The sequence below is a fragment of the Planococcus citri genome, chromosome 1, assembly GCF_950023065.1.
Source record: "Planococcus citri chromosome 1, ihPlaCitr1.1, whole genome shotgun sequence".
Lineage (NCBI taxonomy): Eukaryota > Metazoa > Arthropoda > Insecta > Hemiptera > Pseudococcidae > Planococcus > Planococcus citri.
In genome coordinates, this window is record NC_088677.1 from 47,832,008 (window position 1) to 47,854,815 (window position 22,808).

The 22,808-nt window shown below is 32.2% G+C and overlaps 2 protein-coding genes across 3 annotated transcripts in view; both read left to right on the forward strand.

The window, feature by feature from the left end:
* Window positions 1-18,988, forward strand: part of LOC135832388 (protein spinster homolog 1) — a 64,012-nt gene extending 45,024 nt beyond the window's left edge. For both annotated transcript variants that reach the window (XM_065345606.1, XM_065345605.1), the window contains exons 2-11: window positions 2,139-2,426; window positions 6,019-6,174; window positions 8,461-8,571; window positions 9,138-9,192; window positions 9,727-9,834; window positions 11,001-11,253; window positions 11,357-11,550; window positions 11,963-12,047; window positions 17,118-17,315; window positions 18,195-18,988. In XM_065345606.1, the coding sequence (XP_065201678.1) occupies window positions 2,194-2,426; window positions 6,019-6,174; window positions 8,461-8,571; window positions 9,138-9,192; window positions 9,727-9,834; window positions 11,001-11,253; window positions 11,357-11,550; window positions 11,963-12,047; window positions 17,118-17,315; window positions 18,195-18,364 (1,563 nt within the window). In that variant the 5' untranslated portion in view covers window positions 2,139-2,193 and the 3' untranslated portion in view covers window positions 18,365-18,988. The remainder of the gene's footprint in view (window positions 1-2,138; window positions 2,427-6,018; window positions 6,175-8,460; window positions 8,572-9,137; window positions 9,193-9,726; window positions 9,835-11,000; window positions 11,254-11,356; window positions 11,551-11,962; window positions 12,048-17,117; window positions 17,316-18,194) is intronic.
* A 1,201-nt stretch (window positions 18,989-20,189) lies between these two features.
* Window positions 20,190-22,590, forward strand: LOC135832390 (uncharacterized). The gene is made up of 5 exons (XM_065345608.1): window positions 20,190-20,446; window positions 20,927-20,963; window positions 21,817-21,899; window positions 22,073-22,292; window positions 22,389-22,590. The coding sequence occupies exons 1-5, from the start codon at window positions 20,357-20,359 to the stop codon at window positions 22,496-22,498; spliced, it is 540 nt and encodes a 179-aa protein (XP_065201680.1). The 5' UTR covers window positions 20,190-20,356; the 3' UTR covers window positions 22,499-22,590.
* The last annotated feature ends 218 nt before the right edge of the window (window positions 22,591-22,808 follow it).

Below are 22,808 nucleotides of genomic sequence, written 5' to 3' on the forward strand. Positions count from 1 at the left end.
AAATTAGGGACTTGCAACTTCAATTTAGCATCCCCCTCAGAAAATAAATACAAAAAAAGGCCTGCCGGGGAGTGAAATACCTACATCTGTATCAAAATTCTTTCCCATTTCTTCCTTCTTATAAAATATGCGCAGTTCCGTGATATTTACAGGTAATTTTTGTCTCGAAAAAAAACACCCACACCATATAAAAAAATTATCAATGTAATGTAAGTATAGGCTTATAAACGAAAATGTTTCTCTATTCATCCTGCATGTACAATGAGAAAGAGTAGGAAAATATGTAATGAAAACACGCATATTGAATCAATTTTTTCCAAGTTGAGAAGTCATTATTTTATATAGGCATTTGATTTTTGCCTACTTATAGGTACATACTTCAAAAATAAGCCTACGTTTCAAATTTTCATGATTATTCAATGGATATGCTCGAGATTTTGTTTATCTTACATTAAACCATCATCCATATCTAACGAACTTGAAACATTTTTTTTTTTTTCCATATCAGTTATGAAAATAATAATTTTTTTCCCCGATCATTCGATCCGGAATTTTGTATTAGTACCGATTTAGATTTCAGATAGGTACTCTTAGAAAAATAACGAGCAGCAAATTTCACGCTTGAAATCATCGTACCTATATACTTCTTTCAAGACAAATAATAAGTAATATTTTTTCTCCATATAAACATTTATCTCTGCAAAGTACGTAGTACCAACCAAAAATATTTTGTAAGTAGATGAAAAATAAATTGCAATATTAACTGGAGGAAGAGAGGTAAAAACTCGATGAATCGGATAAGACTCGCCGATGACGTGTACGACGATTTGGTTAGTTCATGTTGATGGGTAAAAAGTAATGAAATGAAATTCATACAAACTCGTATAAAATTATTCGTCCGGTGAGAAATCCTAGTCTGAACGCATTAAATTGTTCAATAAAAATCTCTAATAAAATCACACTACGCCGTGTTACGCGCCGGCTGTAATAAATTCTATCGCTGTAGGAAAGCTACAATATATGCAACCGTATTACACATAAAGTTTGTTTACATGTCGTAAATAACTATTAACCAGTAGAGCGCCACTAAGATCTATGTTCATATAGACTAACTATGCGCTACCTAAACGAGTGAAATGATCGAACTAATTTCTAATGATAATAAAACCGTCTAAATCGTTTTTTTTTTCTTTTAATACCACATAACTTGACTAAATTACTATCAACTTTTTTTATTACCTGCTGCGATTGGCACCTATTCTACGTGTGTAGTGCACCTCTACCTACTTGTTCACCTCAAAGAAAAAAAATTGAATAATTACTATCGCAACATCGGATATAGCAAGGATGTTTGGCTCAATTCGACGTTGTTTGCTGCAAAATAGCGTAATTGTATTCTACTCTGGATTCTGAGCTTCCTCGTTTCCGTCATTTCTTACCCAATTTAAAGGAAGTTGAACTTGGTCGGGTTTTCAATCCTCGAGAGCCGAATAGAACGTCGAATGTGGTGGAATTTTGTTACGAATTTTTTGCCTATTAATTAATTTAAATGCCTTCGCTGTTTTGGTGGATTTAATGAGTGAATTTTTTCGTAATAAGTATTAACATTGATATCGTATTTTGGACGATGGAACCAGTTCGAAGTTAGGTACCTACGTACTTGCCTACTTGGTTTGATCTCATTCAATATTAGTCGAATATATTGAGATTGAGAAATTGTAGGTACTTACGAATACGAAATAAATACGTTGTAATATGTATATTTATAAGTATTAAAAAGCAAGTTGCAAATTAAACCTCATTTGCAATGACCTTGACCTAAAAAGAATGAACTCTAGTTAGTGGTCATCTCGAGCGGTAACAATTATTAAATAAAACTATCAAATTGCTGTTTGTCTGGCACATGTGAATAACAATTATTGTAATTATTTTGACGTATTGCTCGACCAAGTTGACTATCTTTCGTTTATTACTTCCCATTTGTGTTTCATTAAACGAGTCTTGCAGAGTGCATCGAGATAGATGTGAGAAGAAATGATGGTTTAACATTAACAATGTGTGTAAGAAAAGAACACTTGTTCAGCGTGAAGCGTAATAGTTGATCGTCGAATTAATTGCGTTATTATTTTTGCTTCCAGGTTGATGTGACGTTTTGGAGGAAAAAAGACTACTAAATAAGAAATAAAATTCAATATGATGATAGCACTAAAAGAGAAGTTGAGTTTCTTGTACAATGGATACGTGCTGACGATATTGACTTTGGGCTATTTATCTTCCGAACTGGGTCATTTCCTGATTGGCGTTACCAGCAAAGCGACTGCTACCGATGTACACTATGGCGATATTAAATGTCAATTGAATAAAACAAAACCGCATTTCAATCTAACATTACACGAGCATTGCCAGGCCGCCGATAGTGCAGACCAGTAAGTAATACATATCTTTAGTTCCTATCCTACCTTGCTGCCCTCCTGATTATTTTCGCATGAAATGAAATACGAGTAAAACACTTCGCTCTGCATCTGAAAGTGATAGTGATCGTTGTAAAACAATTGTTCTTTTTGCATTTGAAATCGTTGGAGGTTTTGGCCTCCAGTCCTCGCTGCTTTAATTTATTATATCCTCGGAGATTTCATCGATTTATAACTCAGCAGGCTACCCTTGCAACTTTGTAAATTGTACCAGACCAGATGTAATGGGGAAACGCTCGAATATCTGTTTTTATTCACTACGAGTATAAGTACCTACCTAGTAAGGTATCAACTCACTGGCGTGTGTCTGTGCGAAAATCTAAAATCTAAAAGGATTTGTGAAAATTGATGAATGAGGTGTATATAACTGGAAAACAATGAATGTGTGAGATAAAGCGGGGTATTTTTGTGTTTGTAAGTTTTTTAATCACATGGGAATACTGAAAAGCGAAAAGTCGCAGATTACCAAGTTCTTCTTATAAAGTGAAATACATTATTGCATTGTGGTTTGCGAAACCGTGTAATACATTGTACGAGTATCTGCCTTTATACCTACCTGCAATCGTTCGTAGGTGTTGGTTTATGATATTACTCGTATTATGCTCGCATAGTTAGGTATACGAGTCAGAGTTTTATAATTTCTGAGTAGATATTTCGGTCTAAAGGAATGCCTACCTATTAAACATTTCTTTTAAAGTGGATTTTGAAATTTCTAAATTGTTTTCGGTTTTGAAAACATTTTCGTGTTTCACTAGAACAGCCAGTTGGTTGTTTTTGAAGAAGCTTAGGATATTTCAGTTGATGTTAAGCTGCGTGGTACGTTATAACAATACCTATAGCAATTTCAAGTATCTACCATCTAACTTTTACTTTTCTCAATCGGCATTCCAAGTAACCTCCTTATGCTCAGACAGACGCGCTTGAAGAAATTGATCGTAAGGGGTGAAATACTTTTCTAGATTTATTTCGTTTAGGTACATTTTTTTGGATGGGGGGGGGATTTTTATTATAAGTATGTACTATACATTTACACATACAGTGTCCGCGGAATAAATTATCCAACTCTGGCTTGAGATGTACGTAGGTACATATTAGGTAATTGGTAATGAATATTACTAAAGTAAGAAAAAATATTAGCTGAAGGTGTTGCGTGTTTTCAAGATTGAAGGAGCAACGTAATCTAAAATGTCAATTCCTATTAATTGAAATTTATAAGATGGACTAGCTACGGTAATATTGAAAATGAATTTTAGTTTCGAAAAACTTTAATCAATTTGAGTTGAGTTGACCTCTTGTTCTAGCTCATATTGGTAGAACGGAGTGATGTTCGAAGAGTTGGCAAGCGACCAATTAATTAGAGAGGGCTTTGTGATGTACGTTTTCAAAATAAAGGTATCTACCTGTACCTACATACTTGCAACATTTGAAAAAATTACGTTGTACGGTTGTAGTATGATTACAAGCAGCTTGCCAGTATTCTGATTAGGACTATTTAGCTATTTTAGCGTACCTATTAATATTTCAGAAATCGTTCAATGTAGAGTGGTTAGAATACTCTTGTGGCAATCCACTGTATAGTGTATATATACAAACGATCGTACTTCACTCATTTTTGAGAGTTCGGTAAAGGAAATAATGAAGACAATCTTCTTCAATGATGTAATGATTTGAGTATGCTTTTATTAGTGGGCATTGTTTTGTTTGTATTCATCTTCTCTAAACGTAATGATGTCATCAGAGTTTAAAAAAAAAAACACGAAAGCATAATTTTTTTCGTTTTTCTGAAAAAAAAATTGAAAAGTAAGTGAACGGTCGTTTTTTTGTGGGGGAGGGATTTTTGTTGGAAAATTGAAGATGATAGGAATTGAAATAGAAGTTTGTGAAAGGATATAAAAAGACTGACCGATAAACATTCTGAATTATTGTGCCCCCCCCCAGTCCCTCTAATCCATCACCCAGTAGAAAATCCAAATTTCCTAATCAAAATAAAAACCCAGTAATTTACCCACGTTTAATCCACAAATTAATATTATTTTAGGTGTCTTAATAATTTAAAAACATGAAATTAGAAAGGAACGAACACTTTGATCATATTTTTCATGGAAAATTTTATAAAACGGATGCTTTTGTCAAAATGTCATTGATGACATGTTTTTCACTTTTCACTATGCGTACCTTTCAAAAAGGGGGAACAATGAAAACAATTTCCATTAGGGTTGCATCTAAAAAAATCATCTCTCCCTCTCAGTCAACATATTAAATTGAGAAGCTCAATCGCCTATTTCAAAATTTCAACAGTTCCGCTTCCGAATAAGTTAAGTACCTACCATAGGTACATATATCCGTTAAACAATAATGCAGTTCGCATGTTGCTTCCAGTTTGTTGAAATTAAAATTATTTTATTGAAAATTTAAACTTTTGAATGCGTATTGCGTACTTGTTAAATTTTTCGAAGTGTCACACCTTTCTCTTCCAGTTTTCCGCCTCCCCGCCCCGCGCCACACAAAAAAATCTGGTGTGGGCGATTAGGTAAATAATGATGAAACTTGAAAGCATTGATTTGTATACTAGGTATTTGAAACCTATTTTGGTTGGCATGTGTACTTGCATGTTTACTATATCCTTTGAAGTTGATGTCCAATTTGATATTCGAAACAACATCCTAAAAAAAAGTGCCATGTAATTGCAATAACAGGCATCCTCAAAAACTTAGTGCTCGTATATTTGTTCACTCACTCTTTCCTCAACCTCTTCATATAATGCGAGAATTCAACCCCCTAACGGATGTAATAATCTTGTAATTATAAACACCCCCCCCCCAAAAAAAAAAGTTAATAGAAAGCCAAGATGTAAATCCATCTTCTATAAGAACATGCTCCATTAAAATCTGCGATTAATCCTAAAAAATTGTAACCAACTCGTACCCCGTGGAAAAATCAGCATTTCTGTGAATTCGACATGTACACACATAGGTACCTAATACCTATCTACTTTATTACGTATCATACAGGGTGCCCAGAAATATCGAGTACCCCTACAAAAGTTTTCTACTGAAATACTTCGGTTGGTCACAGTGAATGATAATAATGATAGCACATGATTGGTTGTTGGACTGGAGATCGAGATAACATTCCACCAATCATATGCATCTATTTCACGTTGCCAACCTATATTTTTAATGAAAAACTTTCTTAGGGGTACTCGATATTTCTGGGCACCCTGTAACAATATTTTGAGTAAAAATGTTGTCTGAGCGATGCGGTAAAAGAATAATTTTTTTTTTTCAGTTTAGGTACCGATTTATTCCGAAAACGGTTTTGAAGTTTCCTACCCCCCCCCCCCCCTCCCCCTCCATCACCATACAATTTTCGCCTGTGTCGTTGGGATTAGGCTTCGTCGTATGATTGATCCTATAATAAAATACAAATTGTACTTACCTAACTAACTTATCGAGTATCCTTTTTTTTGTGACAAAAAAAAAATTGTATTTTTGTTACTTAGGTAGGTACTTATTAAAAACGTATTTATTCAAATTTTATTTTACAGATGCTACGAATTGTTACTAGAAGATGGACAGCCTTACTGCGAGTGGAATTACAATGGCCTCGGTTTTGACTATCAAATTCTAGCTGGTCCTTGTTTCATCGCCGTGTATACTGTAATAGGAGTATTTTTCGGTATCGCCGCTGATAAATATAACAGGTATGGTATTCGAAACAGACGCAGAGATGTACGAAACGTTAATAATCATAAAAAATCAATTTTTTCCATCTAAATTTGATTAAAATTTAATTAGAATTTTCACGCGTCCGTTGAACACAATGTCTGGTCGATATAATTGCGTAGTTCCATGTGGAAATTGGTAAACAATTTTTTCCTGATAAATTTCGCGCGTGTCAATTAAGTATACGAGCTTTAAAAAAAAAAAAAATACGGAGGAAACAGCGTTACCTACCAATTTATAAATCTTAATTTTTTTATTATTACCTATTAACGTCGCGGTTTTAAAATTTTTCAAGCGTGAATTTTCGAAATTATATGTAAAATAGAAGTACAATATTTTATTCAATGTCCCGAAAATAACGAGATGGTTACCCAAATTGCCAATTTGATGGTTGTAAAACAATTTGGTTAGGGATGTTTTTACCACTTACGTAAGATATAGGTAGGTAGTTAGGTGGTAGAAGAACTAGGTAGACGACGTGTATTTTCATATTTTTATGATTTATTCGATGGAACGATGGTTGATGCGAGTGAATATAATTTCAAGCATTAAATGATAATTTTTGACACTACATTAATCATTTTTCGACACCGAATTCGCCGCAAGCCTCTGCTGTTCGAGTATACCTGTGACAGTTAAAGTAAGCTTTTTAAAACTCGGCGAAACAATTTAGAATGGCGTGAAATTCAAGTTACGCAGTGAATTTTAAAAGAGCAGATTGCGCGGTAACCACTCTTAAATGATAGGTTTTTCTTCCGCTGAATAACAACGAATCGTTTTAAAGTAAGGCTTTTTTCAACTGTGTATCGTCGTAAAAAAAACAAAATGGAAAAAGAGAAGAAAAAAAGCTTCGATGAAAAGAAATAACCTCTGTTGCAGTGTTATCTTTTGGTACACTATAGTAGCTTAATAAAAATTAATTGGCGTTGTTAAATTTTATTTTTTTCGAATAAGCGTTCATCGTCGAGTAAAATTTTGAGTTTTTGAATTCGCTGTAAAGTTCACAATAATATGGTTCGTGGTGGTTTAATAAAAATTTTCAAAAACTTTCATGGCTTAATTCAAGGCACAATATTGCTATCCGTGTATTTGTGTTTAGAGGGTATAGAACTTTTGAAATTTTCAATGCTTTTAACGTAGGTACAAGTCTTATCATGTGTGAGAATTTCTTAAAGTCTGGATAGAAAAAACTACGTCCGTGTGTATTATTAATCGTTTGGTGCCCAAGAGAAATCTAACGAATGAAATTTGAAAATTTTGATCACGCTTTGAAGATGACGTGTAATTATGGTGTAAAATTAGTTTTTTCCTCGTAGAAAGTAACATTTTACACAGGAAATATGATCCTGCTAAACTCATTTGAGTATAATTTGAATTCCTATATCTGAATTTGATGCAAGTTGCAGAAAAATATGAGGGGATATTTTTTCATTGAAAAAGTTAGGGTTGCTTAAAAATTTTCATTTTTTTTCATCACTCAGGTTCTTTGCGTAGAAACTTTAAAAAATTAGATCTCAATTCTCAATTTATAGTTCTTGTACAACAGGTTATATTTCAGACAGAAATTTGTTACAATACATAAGAATTTTCAACCAAAAATTACTTTATAATTTTTCAAATTCCTATTCAGTACAAAAATATAATAATTTAAAAAGTCAAAATTTCATTATCTAAAAAAAAAAATTAGATAAGTACCTACCTGTACCTACCTGCTTAAAACCAAAAGTTCTTCAAGTATGCTCTGTTAAAAGAGATGACAGCTGTTGGAGATTATTATAAAACAGTTTAAAGATAAATCATTCTTTCAATTTTCAACGATTTTTTTTCATCACTCTTTAGGAATGTTACCGTGCTTAAATAATTACAGTTCTCATTTCTCATCAGAAGGGTGAAAATATTTGAATGTTTAAAATGCATTCACTTCCTGTTGAAGAGGGCTGCAGGAAAGATTGTAATAAATCAATGGTTTGTTCTATCTGTCTAGCATCTAGTAACTACTACATGCTTACACCGTACACCTATACCTCAGCATGCAAGTTTTTCAAGATTTAAACGGATTGAAACATAAAACAGTATTCAATAATGAATTAAAAAGTAATTTAGTAAAGTTGGTTTTTACCATACCCCAAAGGTTACCAACGTAAGATAACTTTTTACGACAAAAATGCGGCAACTTTTTACATTATAACACTTTGCAAAGACTTTTGAGCGAAAAAAAATTAGGTACCATATTCATAAGTATAAACGTATTATTTATGTTACAGATCTAGACTGGTATCGTTATCATTTTTAATTACGAGCGTATCAGTTGCACTAATGGGACTTACCGATGCTTACTGGCAGCTGGTTTTGTTACGAGTATTATTAGCTACCGGGTAAATATTTTACGTTTTGTAAAGGAGGAAAATTTTAAGCACTTTGTACCATAAATTATAAATTCCGTGAAAAAGGTAATCGGCTTAAGGAAAGAATTTTCTTATGCTTTGAAAATACTCGACAAAGATGGCAAAATTCGGTAGAAATACTGCGGAGATATCGATTTTAATGTAGTCTGTTGATAGTTAATTTTATGTAGCTTGAAGGCTTCAAGCTTTTGTCCTTTGAAAGACTTATTTAAAAAGTATTTTCATTGTCGCGATAAAATAAACTTGACTAATATTGGTATTTTTTTCATTTACGCAGTTTTTTTTTGGAAGGAAAAAATCTTCACAAAGAAAGATAGCGATATTTCTTTTGAGATGTTTGAGTTCCTTTTCCTTGAGGAAAAACGTGTTTTATCATTTCAATACGATTCTAGATATGCGAGCAACGTCCTTAATAATATTTTTTTTAAATATATATTATATGTATTGGAGCCGATTCAGATACCTTTTTCAGAGGAATTTTATTATGCACGTTAATTTTTTAACATGCCTATAATTTATTGAATTGAAATTTTCAGAGAAGCTGGTTGCAATCCATTGTCGACGGGTATTCTATCGGATTTATTTCCAGAGGTGAGTCTGAAAGATGGTGTTTGCAACGATATTAAGGTCTATCGTAGGTACTAATTTAGGTAGCAAAATATGCGTCACATTCGCATTATATGTACGAAGGGAAGACGAGGACTGTGAAGACTCAAGAGGTGTAAGTAGGTACATAGTAAGCTTGAGAATCTGGTGGGAAAATTTTCACTAAAATTTATTACAGCGCATAGCGTGTGTTTCTATTAAAACGTATCTGGTGGAACATTAGAGAAACTCGAAAGTCTCGACTTTCACTGCAAAAGCTGTTCGCCTCTGCCGCGTAAATAATGTAAACAATGCGAAGTTATATTAGAAATGAATTTCAAAAGGTAACACCTACGTCAATTGTAGGTAAAAGCGCTTCAACACGAGTAAATTTTATACATATCATACCGCCATCGCCATAACATGTATTTACGGCGAATCTAACGATAAATTAATTAACGTTCGCGCGTTGCACATTGCGGAACATGTTTTACAGGAGCTCGTTATTAATTTTCTTTTTGTATTTTTTTTTTCTCTTAGGATAAAAGAGGATTGGTTATGTCGATATTTAACTGGGGCATATATGCTGGAATCGGTCTCGCTTTTCCAATTGGACGATATATTACCGAATTGGATTTATGGGGACAGGTAATTGCTTGAAATTTGATTATTATTTGTTCGTTATTGTTACCTACGTAGGTACAATGTACATAAATAGGTAATTTATGAGATTGTTCTGTGCGGTGTAGGGAGCATCGATTTTTATCATTATTTTTCCAATTTTCAAAAGTACCTACCTAGTTGTAGCTGAACGACTTGAGTTCGGTGGCAATCCTTGAGTTGAACAGGTAGTGGGAAGGGGAGGAGTTGGCCTACTGAGACTTGGTTTAGAGTACCTAGTACATACTTTATTTCAAATTAGTGCATTACGGTTTACACGATCTGTGATGTGGGATTTCATATTGTTACCCAATCTCGATATTTTAAGTTTTTCATATAGGTACTAGGCAGATAATTTTTTTTTTAATTTGAAATTACTGCACTAAAAAAAAGTTGATTGTTGGAAATAATAACAATTTTTCAACCATCGATAATTTTATGATATTTTGGGAACATAATTTTTATTAATTAACGTGTTCATTTCATGCTTAGAAATGAATCCATGAATTATTTATCAAGTAAAAATAATAGCTTCGAGGTTATATACCTATACTTATAGGTAATTGTAATTTAATTTTTTTTGAAAGAAATAAAAAACTATCCAAAAAAAAGTCAATAAAAAGCTCGTCCTTAGACTTGATCCTAAAACCTCCCGTCTACGTTTCGTTTAACTAAAAGAAATTGGGAAATTGGAAGAAATCTTACCATGAAAAATTATTGCGCGATCAAAGGAAAGACATTTTTTTACTATTCATATTTTTTTTTCAAAGGTTTCTCAATATTCTTATTTCTAAAAAAAAACTGCCATTTTTCGCGAATGCTTTCAAGGTATTATGGGTTTCAAATAGGTACCTACCATAATTTCTTCAAATATGTCCATAATCAAAGATTATTGAATTGATTTCGGTGTCGTAGCTTTCATATTCTTCTAATTTGTGTGACTGATTAGACCTAATACAGAAAACAAGTCAAGATGAAGTCTTGAACATTTCTTTTTTTTTTCAAACAAGAAAACTTAATAATCAGAGCAATGGTTTCAATTTTTAAGATAATTTTTGTACAATTTTCAAAATTTTGACAGTTTTCTCATGTTTACTTAGTACTTGTGTAAGTAGTGAATAAAGAATAAATACTGAATTTTAATTGTTTTGCAGAGTTGGAGAATGGCATATTACATAAGTGGAGCATTCGGTTTAATAATCGCATTCCTGAGCGCTTTAACGGTCCCAGAACCGGCTAGAAAAACTATCGGTGAAGAACGAGAAGAAAACAATGAAAATTCGGTTGCCAACAGAACAGTGATGGACACGAAACTAGAACAAGAAGAGAAAAAAGAAGACGCTTGGAAAGTTCTGTTACAACCCCGTGTCATTATGTTATGCATAGCAGCCTCCATAAGACACACAGGTTAACAGAAAAGCTTTGTTTATAATTTTAAAAAATGCAGCCTCGGTGGGTACGTAAAAGCAGAACAAAAACTGAAATATTTTTTGTTGTTTATATTCCGCAGGCGGTATATGTTTCGCGTACAACGCTGATCTCTTCTACAGGGATATTTTCCCAAATTACGATCTCGGTTGGTGGTTATTCTTTGTGACATTTGTAGTCGGCAGTACGGGTGTGATTGCTGGTGGAATTCTATCGGATAAGGTGGCCGCTAAAATGGGTATTAGGTCGAGAGTGGCTGTGTTGGCCATTAGTCAAGTAAGCATTTTCATTTCTTTTAATGTAATTATATACTTGACTCAATTCCATAAGACACGTTTAAATTAATGGTTAGAAAAATATTTATTTTTTGCTCGTATACGTACGTAGATGAAGTATTACGTATGATTCGTGAGCAAAATTAATGATTTTTTTCATCATTATTTTAGTTAACACTTTTCTGCTCATGTTTTGATTCGGATGCAGTCAGCTCTTATACTCGTATACCTACATACGACGTATAAAAAAAGGAGGAGAGAGGGGGAGGGAATCGTTTTCTTGTTTTCATTTATATTAAAAAATTGATTCTTCACCCACATGTTAAATTTAGAATATAATGTAAAACTTTTTTCGAACACGCGAGAACAATAGCATGTTGATTTATTATTTTTTATAATATTTTTGTTTTTAGTTAATTGCAACTCCTTTTGCTTTCGGAAGTATATACTTACAACCTGTCGGTGCCATGGTTACTTTAGCTATTTCTTACGTATTCGGTAAGTGTACAATTCACTTTTCTTGAATAGGTTAATTGAATTGTGAGTAACGATAATATGAGTGAACATAGCCAGCACCTATCAAAATAATGTTATGACGTTTTCGTTGGTTTTTGTCGAAAATAGTTTATCAACAAACGAGCTACCCCGGTACATTTATAAGAATTAAATCAGTGTTCAGTTCCTATTTGTTGAAACGTTCTCTATGAAAATTACGCATTATTAATTATACTAAATAATATCTCTTGTTTGTAATGTAATTACAGGGTTAAAATCAAAGCGTGGGTTTAACAGAGTACCCATCAATATTTGTTAAAATTCTGAAAAGAAAGGCTGTATGTTGTAGTATATTGAGAGGCCATATTCTATAGACATGTCCATTAAGTATAAACGATTATTAGATTGATCGATTACTTTCATAACAATAATCGGTACAAAATATTCAGTCGATTTGCAGGCTAATTATAATTTAAAACTGGAACCTAAGCCTTCTGCCATGTTACATTGGTACCTATACTATAAGTAGGAACATTTCGCTTTCAACTTTGGAAAATTTCAACCAATTAATTCTTCGTTCTTTTTAAGTATGATTAGTTTGATTTCAATACATAAAATACGATGGAAAAACGTCATCATTCGATGCAAATAATTTTCTACCGTTTATTTAGGTATGATTATTCGGAAATTGTTATTCTTAAAACATTAAAACTCGTTTTTTTTTTTTAAATCAAAATTTGAAGAAATATGAGAGAGGATTTTCAGATCATCTTAAGATCAGAATTTTACATGACGACTTTTCGATGTTATTTGGGGTGATTCTAAGAAAAAAAGTTTGCAAGAAGTTTGCCATTTATACAAATTTTACCATTTTCTGAGAATTACTCTTTAGTAATTATTAATACCTCGAATCAATCAAGAAGTATTTTATATGAATAATGAAGATCGTCATCGATTTTCTTTTAAGCCACAAATTGATAATTTTTTCAACAATCGACTACCTTACGGTGCTCAGAGGTGTTCAAGATGAATGATTGTGTTGCATATCTTAAAAATTGAAGTCGCGGGCACGATCCAGATTGTAAAAGAGTATATATTCAAATGCATTTTTGACGGAAAGAAAGAATAGTATATCGAAAACAGAACGGATTTGGCTATAATAATTTTTCGCCTTCGCCTAAATTCGAAATTGAAGAGGCTCTTGATGGATATTTTTAAAGAGTACCTTCATATACTGTCACTTAGGTAGCCCAGGACATGTTGTAGGTATGTATACAAAGTCGGGATGCCGATATATGACAAGAAAAGGAAATTATATTCGAAATGAACTTCGATAGAAAATTAATTTTAAAACAGCTCGATTGAGCGATAACAAATTATATCATTACCTATCAAGCGTCAATTTGATTACTTACACGATGGTTGATTTGTTTGTGAAAATACGTCGCAAGAATCCGAATGACATGACATATAGGTATGTAGTAATAAAACGTGCGAAGTTCGATTTTCGTGGCTTTTTAGACGTGTTTTGGGTAATAATGTAAGAGACCACTCGGTATATTTGAAATTTATGTGGATGTCTTTATCGAAATATAAAAGTCCAGGAAATTTTTGTCGGTGTTTCGCCTCTTGTAGTGCAGTACAGTTGTTCGCAAACACAAACGTGCTGTATATATTTGAATTTTTTATGGTGAGTGAAAATTTATGAAAATTGTGAACGCGAAACGGTGCCTTGTTTTTGGAATATATGCGCATAATTTTCCAAAGTGTTGGCGAATAAAATTAGAATAAAAGAGTATAGACATTTTCATTTCGAGAGTTCTTATTAATTTTGTAAAAGATCATAAGGCAAACAATGCGATCATGAAACGACATGTTGTGTGAATTAAGTTATTGTTTTGTCTCTCGAATGCGTGTTATCTGTATTATATTATTATAAACATGATGATGAAGAACAGATTTTGTTGCTTAAATTTGGTTGAATTATGAATTTAGGTAAATTGAGCGTGTATGTTCGCTGTGAGGAATTCGAGCTGTCTTTTTATTTGGCTTAGGCTTAGAGGATTTCTTTTGTTTTCATACGTTCAAATGAAAAAATTCAATGTTAAGGATAAATTCGAAATAATACCTCCCTACTTACCTACCTGGCTATCTAATACCTACATGTGAAAATTTATTTTTCAATCCTGCTACAGAGAACGGTTTTCCATCGTGAACCTACTCTATCGAATTTACGTAATAATTTTTTCATCATAATTTAGTATTTAATAATAATAACGCATGGATGTCTCAAGTTGTGGGCATACAATAAATGTAGGTAAGTACTTAAAAGTTAAAACTCGTCAAAGAAGTAAAAACGTGGTTTTCGCTGTGTGGTATCTTCGAATTTCATTACAGTACCGCTGCACCGTTTTAAAATTTGTAATTACTGTTGCATCGAGCTTTTGCTAGATGGCGGCAAAAGCTCATCTTGATAGAACATTTCCTTTTTGTGATTTATATTTTCGTCGATGGATAGCTGTAGGTGCTTCACCTACGTACTCTTTAAAAAATGCTTTTTAGTTATAGTAACAAGTAGGTAGGTACATACTTAACTACCTACATATCTACCTATCTAATACTTTTATCTAGTCTTACTCATACTTGTCACATGTAAGTTGTTAGTTGAGCACATGATGAGTTGTTATTTTTATCTGTTTTATGAGTGGATGTTACATAGTGTTTTTGATGATTCATTTCGATCAGGGAAACTTGTAAGATGTCATTCAACATTTTTTTACAAGAAAGGAATCCCCTATTTATCATTTTGCATGGGAATTCGGATTCAGATTTTTAAATTACAATTTTGCGCCCATTCTTCCCTCCTTTCCTAAATTACATTTTTCCGTCTAAGGAAAAAAAGATTTCTCTGTGATCAAATTTTATGCACTCTTATTCAAAATTGTTGGTATCTACCTTTCAAATTTCAATTCACAAATTCTGTGGTTACCAATTCTTTTAAAGAAATCGATTTGGTGTTTTTTTTTTAATTTTCAAAATTGAAAAGGAATGGCCTATTTTTATGGTCGTAGCCTCTAAGGGCCGTATTCATAGATGTTACTTAGGGATCACTTGGCTAAGTGGTGAATTTTGAAGCAATTTTTCCAGGCGTGATTGAATTTTTGAAATTTTATTTTTTATTAAATTGAGAGATTAGACTCCGAAGTATTGATTTATCATTTTAAAAATATGAAATTTTTATTCGTTTGTGAGAAAAATTGAATCAAAATTCACCACTTAGCCAAGTGTCCCTTGAGTAACGTCTATGAATTCGGCCCTAAGTAATGCTGTGCATGAGATGATTCAGAATCCAAGAAAACGAGGTGATGCGAAATAAATTTCAATGCTCACATTTATTATAAATACTTACTTAAGAATGCAATAAGTACGTGGTACTTTACATGAATAAAATAAAGTGACAAATGAAAATATCAATAAATTGAAAACTGTCGTACTTAGGTACCTATTTTATTTTAGAATTTTTAGCAACAAAGAGCTTCAAAGAATTACGAGTACGTACTAGGTACCTATTTTAAAAAAATCTGATTCTTTATTGAATTCATTCAAAACCTTGCTTATTGAATGAAATTTTATCATAGCTGAATTTTTAAAATTATATGATTCTCTGTTTGGTAAACTATAGTTTTTCCTAGACAGATTTTCATTTAATAATATGGTCCTTACAAAACATCCAAGAAAGGAATTACCTGCCTTATTTTACAAATAGTTTTCCCTTAACTTTGTTTGTCCAAATATCCACAGAATATTTTTGTTCTTCTTAAAATAAAAATCCACCTGCTCAACCAATGCTGCTGCAACAGAAATCATACTACATTGGGCCCCGCTTATTGTGGTCGCATTTGTCCGAGGCCAAATGATTTTATTAAGCGGGTGATTCTATAAAGCAAACTTTTGAAAAAACAAAATTTTCTCATAAAAAAATTTACTATAACTTCACAATGTACATGCATACTAAAAAGATGGATAGGTACTCGCAAATTCACGATTTAGGTACATAACATATCTATTTTTCAAATTTTTATGTGTTTAGATCTTTTCCCTTTTATCATCGCTTGAGAGAAAGTTGTTAGAAATTAAAATTTAAAAAGAAGAGAATAATAAGTGAAAAATTCCAAAATTTTTGATTCAAAGTATGAAAAAAACGAGCCATTTTCACAAAAATACCTCAATATTTTCATAAAATGATTCTGCTAAGCGGGGAGTTTGATTACATTAAACGAGTGATTTTCTGTGTAATTTGGTACAGAAAATCGGGACCAAGCCATTTTGCATTAAACGGGTGATTCTATTAAGCGGATCCACAATATCTGTGCACATTTTCCCCAAATATTCTACTTAGTTTGTTTAATGACATTCAAATGCAAATTCTGACAAATGGGAAGATTTGCCTGAAAAATCACGCGTATATCATATGTTCATCGTAGCTGCTCGGAAAAATGGATAATTAGTCTAGGCTTAAAAGTTTATTGATACCTAGTTTTGAGTTGACGAAAAAAATACCTCATAAAGTTGTGATATGCATAACACATAACACCTAAATCATTTGTCGCTATGCTATTTTCTGTTTTTCCCCTTTTATTTTCATTTTATGAGCTCTTGTACATACCTACTACCCAAATTCTTAATCTAGTACCTATATCGATGAAAATTTTCTATCTCTTCATTTCTGAACTCATCTTGGAAGCTTGTGAAGAATTTCTTCTCTCTTGAATACACAGAAAAAATGAAATAAATCGAGGTCCTTTTTTTGTAGAAAGCAACACAAGAAGGATGCCTCTATGCAATTTAATTGTTTTTCTTCCATTAAATATATACTTACTTATCATACGAGTACCTAAGTTATAGAAAGACAAATAAATACCTAGGTACCTATGTAAGTAATGAAAAATTTTATGGCCCAAGTTCGATGCCCTACGTGCGAAAACTGAGCAACGACATATTTTGAACAGATTGAACTCAGTAATGAACAGATTTTGATATAGGTACTAATAAGTATTAATTTTTATTTTTCAGCTGAAATGTGGTTCGGAATTCTATTCGCCATTCTCGTTGAAATAGTTCCATTATCAGTACGTTCAACTACAGTTGGAGTATTTTTATTTGTGATGAATAATATTGGAGGAAATTTGCCTATCCTTGTTGAACCAGTCCGGAAAGCAAGTTCATACCGACACTCGCTAGCCATATTTTACGCTGGTTTCTATTTAGTCAGTAAGTACTGTTTTCATTTTCAATTCATTTCTTATTCGAATTCCTAGATACCTACTCGATGTTTAGACCTAGGTACTCAGTTCACAATTATTGCATGAAGCCAGAAGTATAACCTTAGAATACTACCGCCACCGCCCACCAAGATGTTTGTGGTAGAATCCGGAGAAATATTCTCTCTCCATGAAAGATTATCCAAGTTTTTTCTAATAAGGGTTCTCATGTTTTCCTATTCATTGTTGTTGGCCTAAATAGGTACCTACCTACATTTTTACGCTCCAAGAATTGTTTTCATGGTTTGTATGACGTCACTCTTTGCGAGATCATTTCGACATTCTCATATGGGGCGTGTAGGTAAGGTACCTGGGTACCTATTATTTTACCGGAAAATGTGAAGTTTTCAGCATCTGAAGTTCTGAACTCAGTTTTGATTTTTAGAAAATAAAAGTTTTGCGTTAAAACATCCTACCTGCCTATCTAATCACTTACATATGAAAATTTATTCTAGTACCTAACCCATTCTCAAATGATGGTGCATGTTAGGTAAGTAAAGTACCTACTAGTACTTATAGTAACAAATCGTAGTGCTGAATTATTCTGTACAACAAATCTCTCACGAATGTTTTTGATGAGCTATTCTTGGTACAAAATTCTAATATTACATAGGTATATAAGTACCTAGGTACTTTATTGTACAGCTTAAAGATTTGGAGAAATAAGCATTCCTACCTACACTACTTGTACTCAACTCAACTTTGTACTTCTACTTACCTTGCCTGCCTCTTAGAAATACTATCGATTCCCTAACTTACAAATTCTAAAATTATATGCACCTACCTATCAATTATGTGTTTCTAATAAACCAACAAATTATTGTTTCAGGTTCTGTGTTATTTGCAATTACCACTTTGATGATGGGTAACACAACAGAGAAAGATAAAAAATCTGGACATGCTCATGCAATGGCAGGTGTAGAAAACGGAGGTTTTGTCATCGAAAGGATACCAGGACACGATTTCAGTACAGGCATTTACGAAAGTCATCATTTATAGTGTATTATTATTATTTCTTCTACTATACTTTTTTTTTTTTTTTTTTACAAATTTTGCGCAAAAAACAAAATGCAATTTTTTTAAATACCTATTTTGTAAAAGTGTTTTTGTATCATACTGTGTGAATAATGTTGGAAATTTTCTAGCCTAAGCATTTGTTTGTCCTAAATTATTTTTCATTTGTATATGTTCCTGAAGTATTTGCATTGTAAGTAGGTATTATTTTTGTAAGGATTGGCTTTAAAAGATGAAATTTGGATCATACGTATTAATCGCTTAGATTCGCCGATTAGGTATGCTAATAATGTAAAATTATGACGTACTTTGTCGCTAAGTGTAAGTATATTATGTAATAATTTCACTTTTGTGATTTTTGAATTAGTCGTGTTTATTTCTTATTTAGTATTTTTTTTCTTTTTGCTTTTTTGATAATTATAATGAATTTTTGTTGTGTTTTAATTTTTTTATCTTATTGTTGAACTTGTTTAGTTCGTCTAGTTCTGAAATGAAGTAAAATATGTAACTTATTTTGTGATTTTAGTACCTAAATTGTGATTATTTTCTTCTTATATGTGTACTTATTTTAAAAATAAACTACATACTTTACATCGATTGAAACTCCAACAGTAATTTTTATTTATTCGTGTTAAATGTTGAACATGGCGATAATCTGTCCTTTCTTCTTGATTATAGATATGGCTGAAAGATGTCGGATTTTTTTGAAACGTAGGCAAAAATTCTAAATACCTAAGTACATAGATTGCATTATGCGAAAAAAATCCCCATTGACGACTAATCGTTTGTCTTATCATGCTCTCGCAATCTCAATTTGAAGAAATGATCATTTCATGGCCATATTTTGGTTGAGACGCAATACAGTTCTGTTGGATTGATGTCTCCTGATGTTCAATTGTTGACTTACTTATTGAATTAATTAATTCCATTTTTGGTGTTTCTTTTTTGATTTCGAATTGATAAGTTTTCGATAAAAATGCATAAAGTCGATTTTTGTAGATAGGTATCTACCTATTTACAGAAAAATTGAAAAAAATGCACTGTTTCGTTCAAGACAACGGTTTTGCGGAAAAATTAAGCGTCTTCTAAAAAAAAAAAATAGGAACAAAATAATAATTGTGAAAATTGAAAATGGTCTGTCGGTGTAGTGTGAAAAACGTTTTCGTTCAAGGTTTTGTTTTTGATATGTTTTGAAATAAAGGTGGAAAGTTCAATTAAAATCGATTGCGTGTGGTGAAATATTTTTTTTTTCAAATTCGTTCCACAGGGAATTCGATTTTTTGAAGAAAAAATTGGTCTAGATGCTCTGAAAAAATTCATAGTCTTCGATTTCGCTGAAATTGAAGTAGGTATGTTGGAGATTTTGAGTTGAAATGATCCGAAAAAAATGTCAGCCACCCACGTGCCGTTGCAATGGAACGATGGCCCTCCAAACTATAGGGTCACTTTTTTGACATCCTATTGAATAAAGAGCGCAACATATTAAGTCACAAAAACAAGAAACAATAGGAAAACTATCGAAAATTATGCGCAATTAAATTTTATCTCAACGCCTACCTAACTCTTTACCAAAATGTGAACAGTTACATTTGTTCCAAGAAAAATTGCACTCTTGTATACCTATTTTTATAAGTATTAAAACGCGACTGTACCACTGTATTCGGTCCCATACCTCAATGGGCTAATATAAAATCGATTTTCTTATCTGTAATACCTCACTAGAGTTGAATTTATCTTATTTACTAAAATCGACGTATGAAGTATGTAATGTACCTGATGCATACGTCATTGAATTTTGATAGTTTTACCGAGTACTTACCTACCTATAAGAAGGCGCCTGTATGTTAGTATGTTTCATAAATGTCGCAAAACTGCTGAAAAAATATCGTGTATTAATGAATTTCTCATATTCTTAAATGTTTTAAAAAGTATACATATGTGGATGTAGGTACTTACAATTGTAATCAAAATCACAAAATGTCAGGATTGTGTAGCTTAAGAACAAATTCGTGTTGTTGCTGTATTTCGTTGAGAACTGGTACAATTACCATTGTCATTTTGAATTTGGTAAGTGAAAAAATTAATACCTAATAAAGATGGACATTTCAACGTTCTGAGAGAATTATGTACTATAAGAAAAATTACCTACAAGAAAATTTAACGAAGTTGCCACCAGGTCACTTTTTCGTATTAGTATACCTACATACCTACATATCTACTAAATTTTATAGTACAGATCGCCAAAAAATGAGGAGGAAAAATTGTGTTTCATCTTTTTTTTTTTAGTAATATGAGCCCAAAAATTGGTGAAGTAATACCAAAACATGACCACAGGAAAGAAAGTATAGCGTCACTACTTTTTTTAGTACTAGCGTACATTCTTACATGAATTTTTTCTCTCGATATTCGCGTCTTGGGTATTTTTTTAAAAATAACGCGCACTTACATCGAATTATGTAGACAACGCAAATATTTATCTATATGCAACAAGCCAAAAACTAAAAAAAATAATACCTAATAATAATAATTTCCTCTATTCTATTTTAGATTGGAACTGTAGCAGTTATTTTCAATCATCAAAAATGTAAGTACCTACCTATTTATAGGGATTCCCGGACATTTTCCCGAAGCCGTTTTCCCGACACCCATATTCCCGACTGGACATTTTCCCGACAGGACATTTTCCCGACACCTATATCCCCGAAACCCAATTTCACGAAATATCTCCCCGAAAGGACATTTTCCCGACACCTATTTTCCCGACACCTATATTCCTGACACCTGTTTTCCCAACACCTATATACGTACATTTCCATGGCAGGACTTGAATTTACCATGTGGGTGTGTAGTGTTCACTACGAGTTCAAATGCGAATTAACCACCTTGAAATAAATTTCTTCATTTGTTGACAAAAGGGCACGTAATGTACCTACTTAAAATATTTTACGGTTTAGATTTTCCTTTGATAGTAATTCCTTTTTATAGTTTATTCAAAATTTCAACGTACCTAATTTCAAATCTAAAAATTGAAAAATACTCGTATGAATCACAAAGGAAGTCATTCGTTTTTTTTTTTTTTTTTTTTTTAACATGGAGTTCCTCCGTACGTTGTCTTACAACATTAATCTGTGAAATTCCACACTTCAAATTTATAGCCCTTTTCGAAAAAATTATCCAATAAATTTGTATTATTTTAAAAAATACAGTATAATTTACAACGTTTTGGAAAAAATTAAAAAATGGTTCGAATTTATAACAATTCGGGAAAAATTAATAGCATTCGTGAAATTGGGTTTCGGGGATATAGGTGTCGGGAAAATGTCCAGTCGGGAAAACGGCTTCGGGAAAATGTCCGGGAACCATTTAGAGGTATATATTTTTTTTCATTTGAATGTGAATGATTGTAAGCTGAAACTTAAATTCATGGTTGATTTCAGTTTCAAAATATGGTACATCATTTTTGGTTGGACAAATTATCTTTTTGATAATTGAGTTAGCTGCACTTTACGGAGTTTTCAATGTACGTATGATATGCACTAGTACATAAGTATTATGTACCGTCAAAACTTAGTCAGCCTATACATTACTTATACGTATCATCTGTGCACGTCATTCCTCGATTTTTAATCTAGTTCACTAGTAGGTATTGAATCTTCTGAAAATATTACATCATACCATACTTTTGATTTGCAGAGAAAGCCAGATTTCTTAATTCCTCATCTCGCTGTGACTGCTCTTTTCCTGCTAGGATTTCTATTGGTCATCATTGCCAGCATCATTTTTCTACCTTTTGCTTATAATGCTCTCAAAGATATGACTTATGAAACGCCAGACGGAAAAATGGAGCATTTAAGTAAAACTATGATGGATGCATTTTATTTCTTCTATATTCTCATCGTTGTTTTTGCTATAGGTAAATTTTTCGTAACCTTTGTTCCAGCAGTACATGTGTAGATGTACCTACTGATGCCCATCATTTTTCATTTATATATTTTTTTCGCATTTACAGTATACGAAGCAATCAGATTTCATTTTTTCAAAGTTGTTCTGGGTCATTATAGAGAATTGAAAACAATACTCTTGAGTATTAATCCACCACCAATTGGCTTCGCTGTTTAATTTTTTTTAGTTACTTATCTACATATTATTATTTTTTTTATTTTTGATAAAGTTAAGTTGATTATAAAAAAATACAACCGGTACCTTCTGTATTTCTGAAATTTTGAAAAAGTGTTACTGTACCTACTTACTTTTTTTACGTAAAGAAATCATGATGACAATAGTATATAGTTAAATTTGGAATTTTCAAGTATTGATACCTAATCGAAATGTATGCGTGATCATTATTTATCAAAATAGGTGTGTTTACCCAGTTGACTCATAATTTTTAGTACGTCAATTTTTATTTTATTTGCTAATGCATTCGAAC

Bases quoted from the DNA above. Each gene is read 5' to 3' on its own strand.
- LOC135832390 (XM_065345608.1), top strand. From the start codon at position 20,357: ATGTCAGGATTGTGTAGCTTAAGAACAAATTCGTGTTGTTGCTGTATT. The intron at 20,447-20,926 runs GTAAGTGAAAAA...ATTCTATTTTAG, and splicing joins CCATTGTCATTTTGAATTTG to ATTGGAACTGTAGCAGTTAT. The intron at 22,293-22,388 runs GTAAATTTTTCG...TCGCATTTACAG, and splicing joins CATCGTTGTTTTTGCTATAG to TATACGAAGCAATCAGATTT.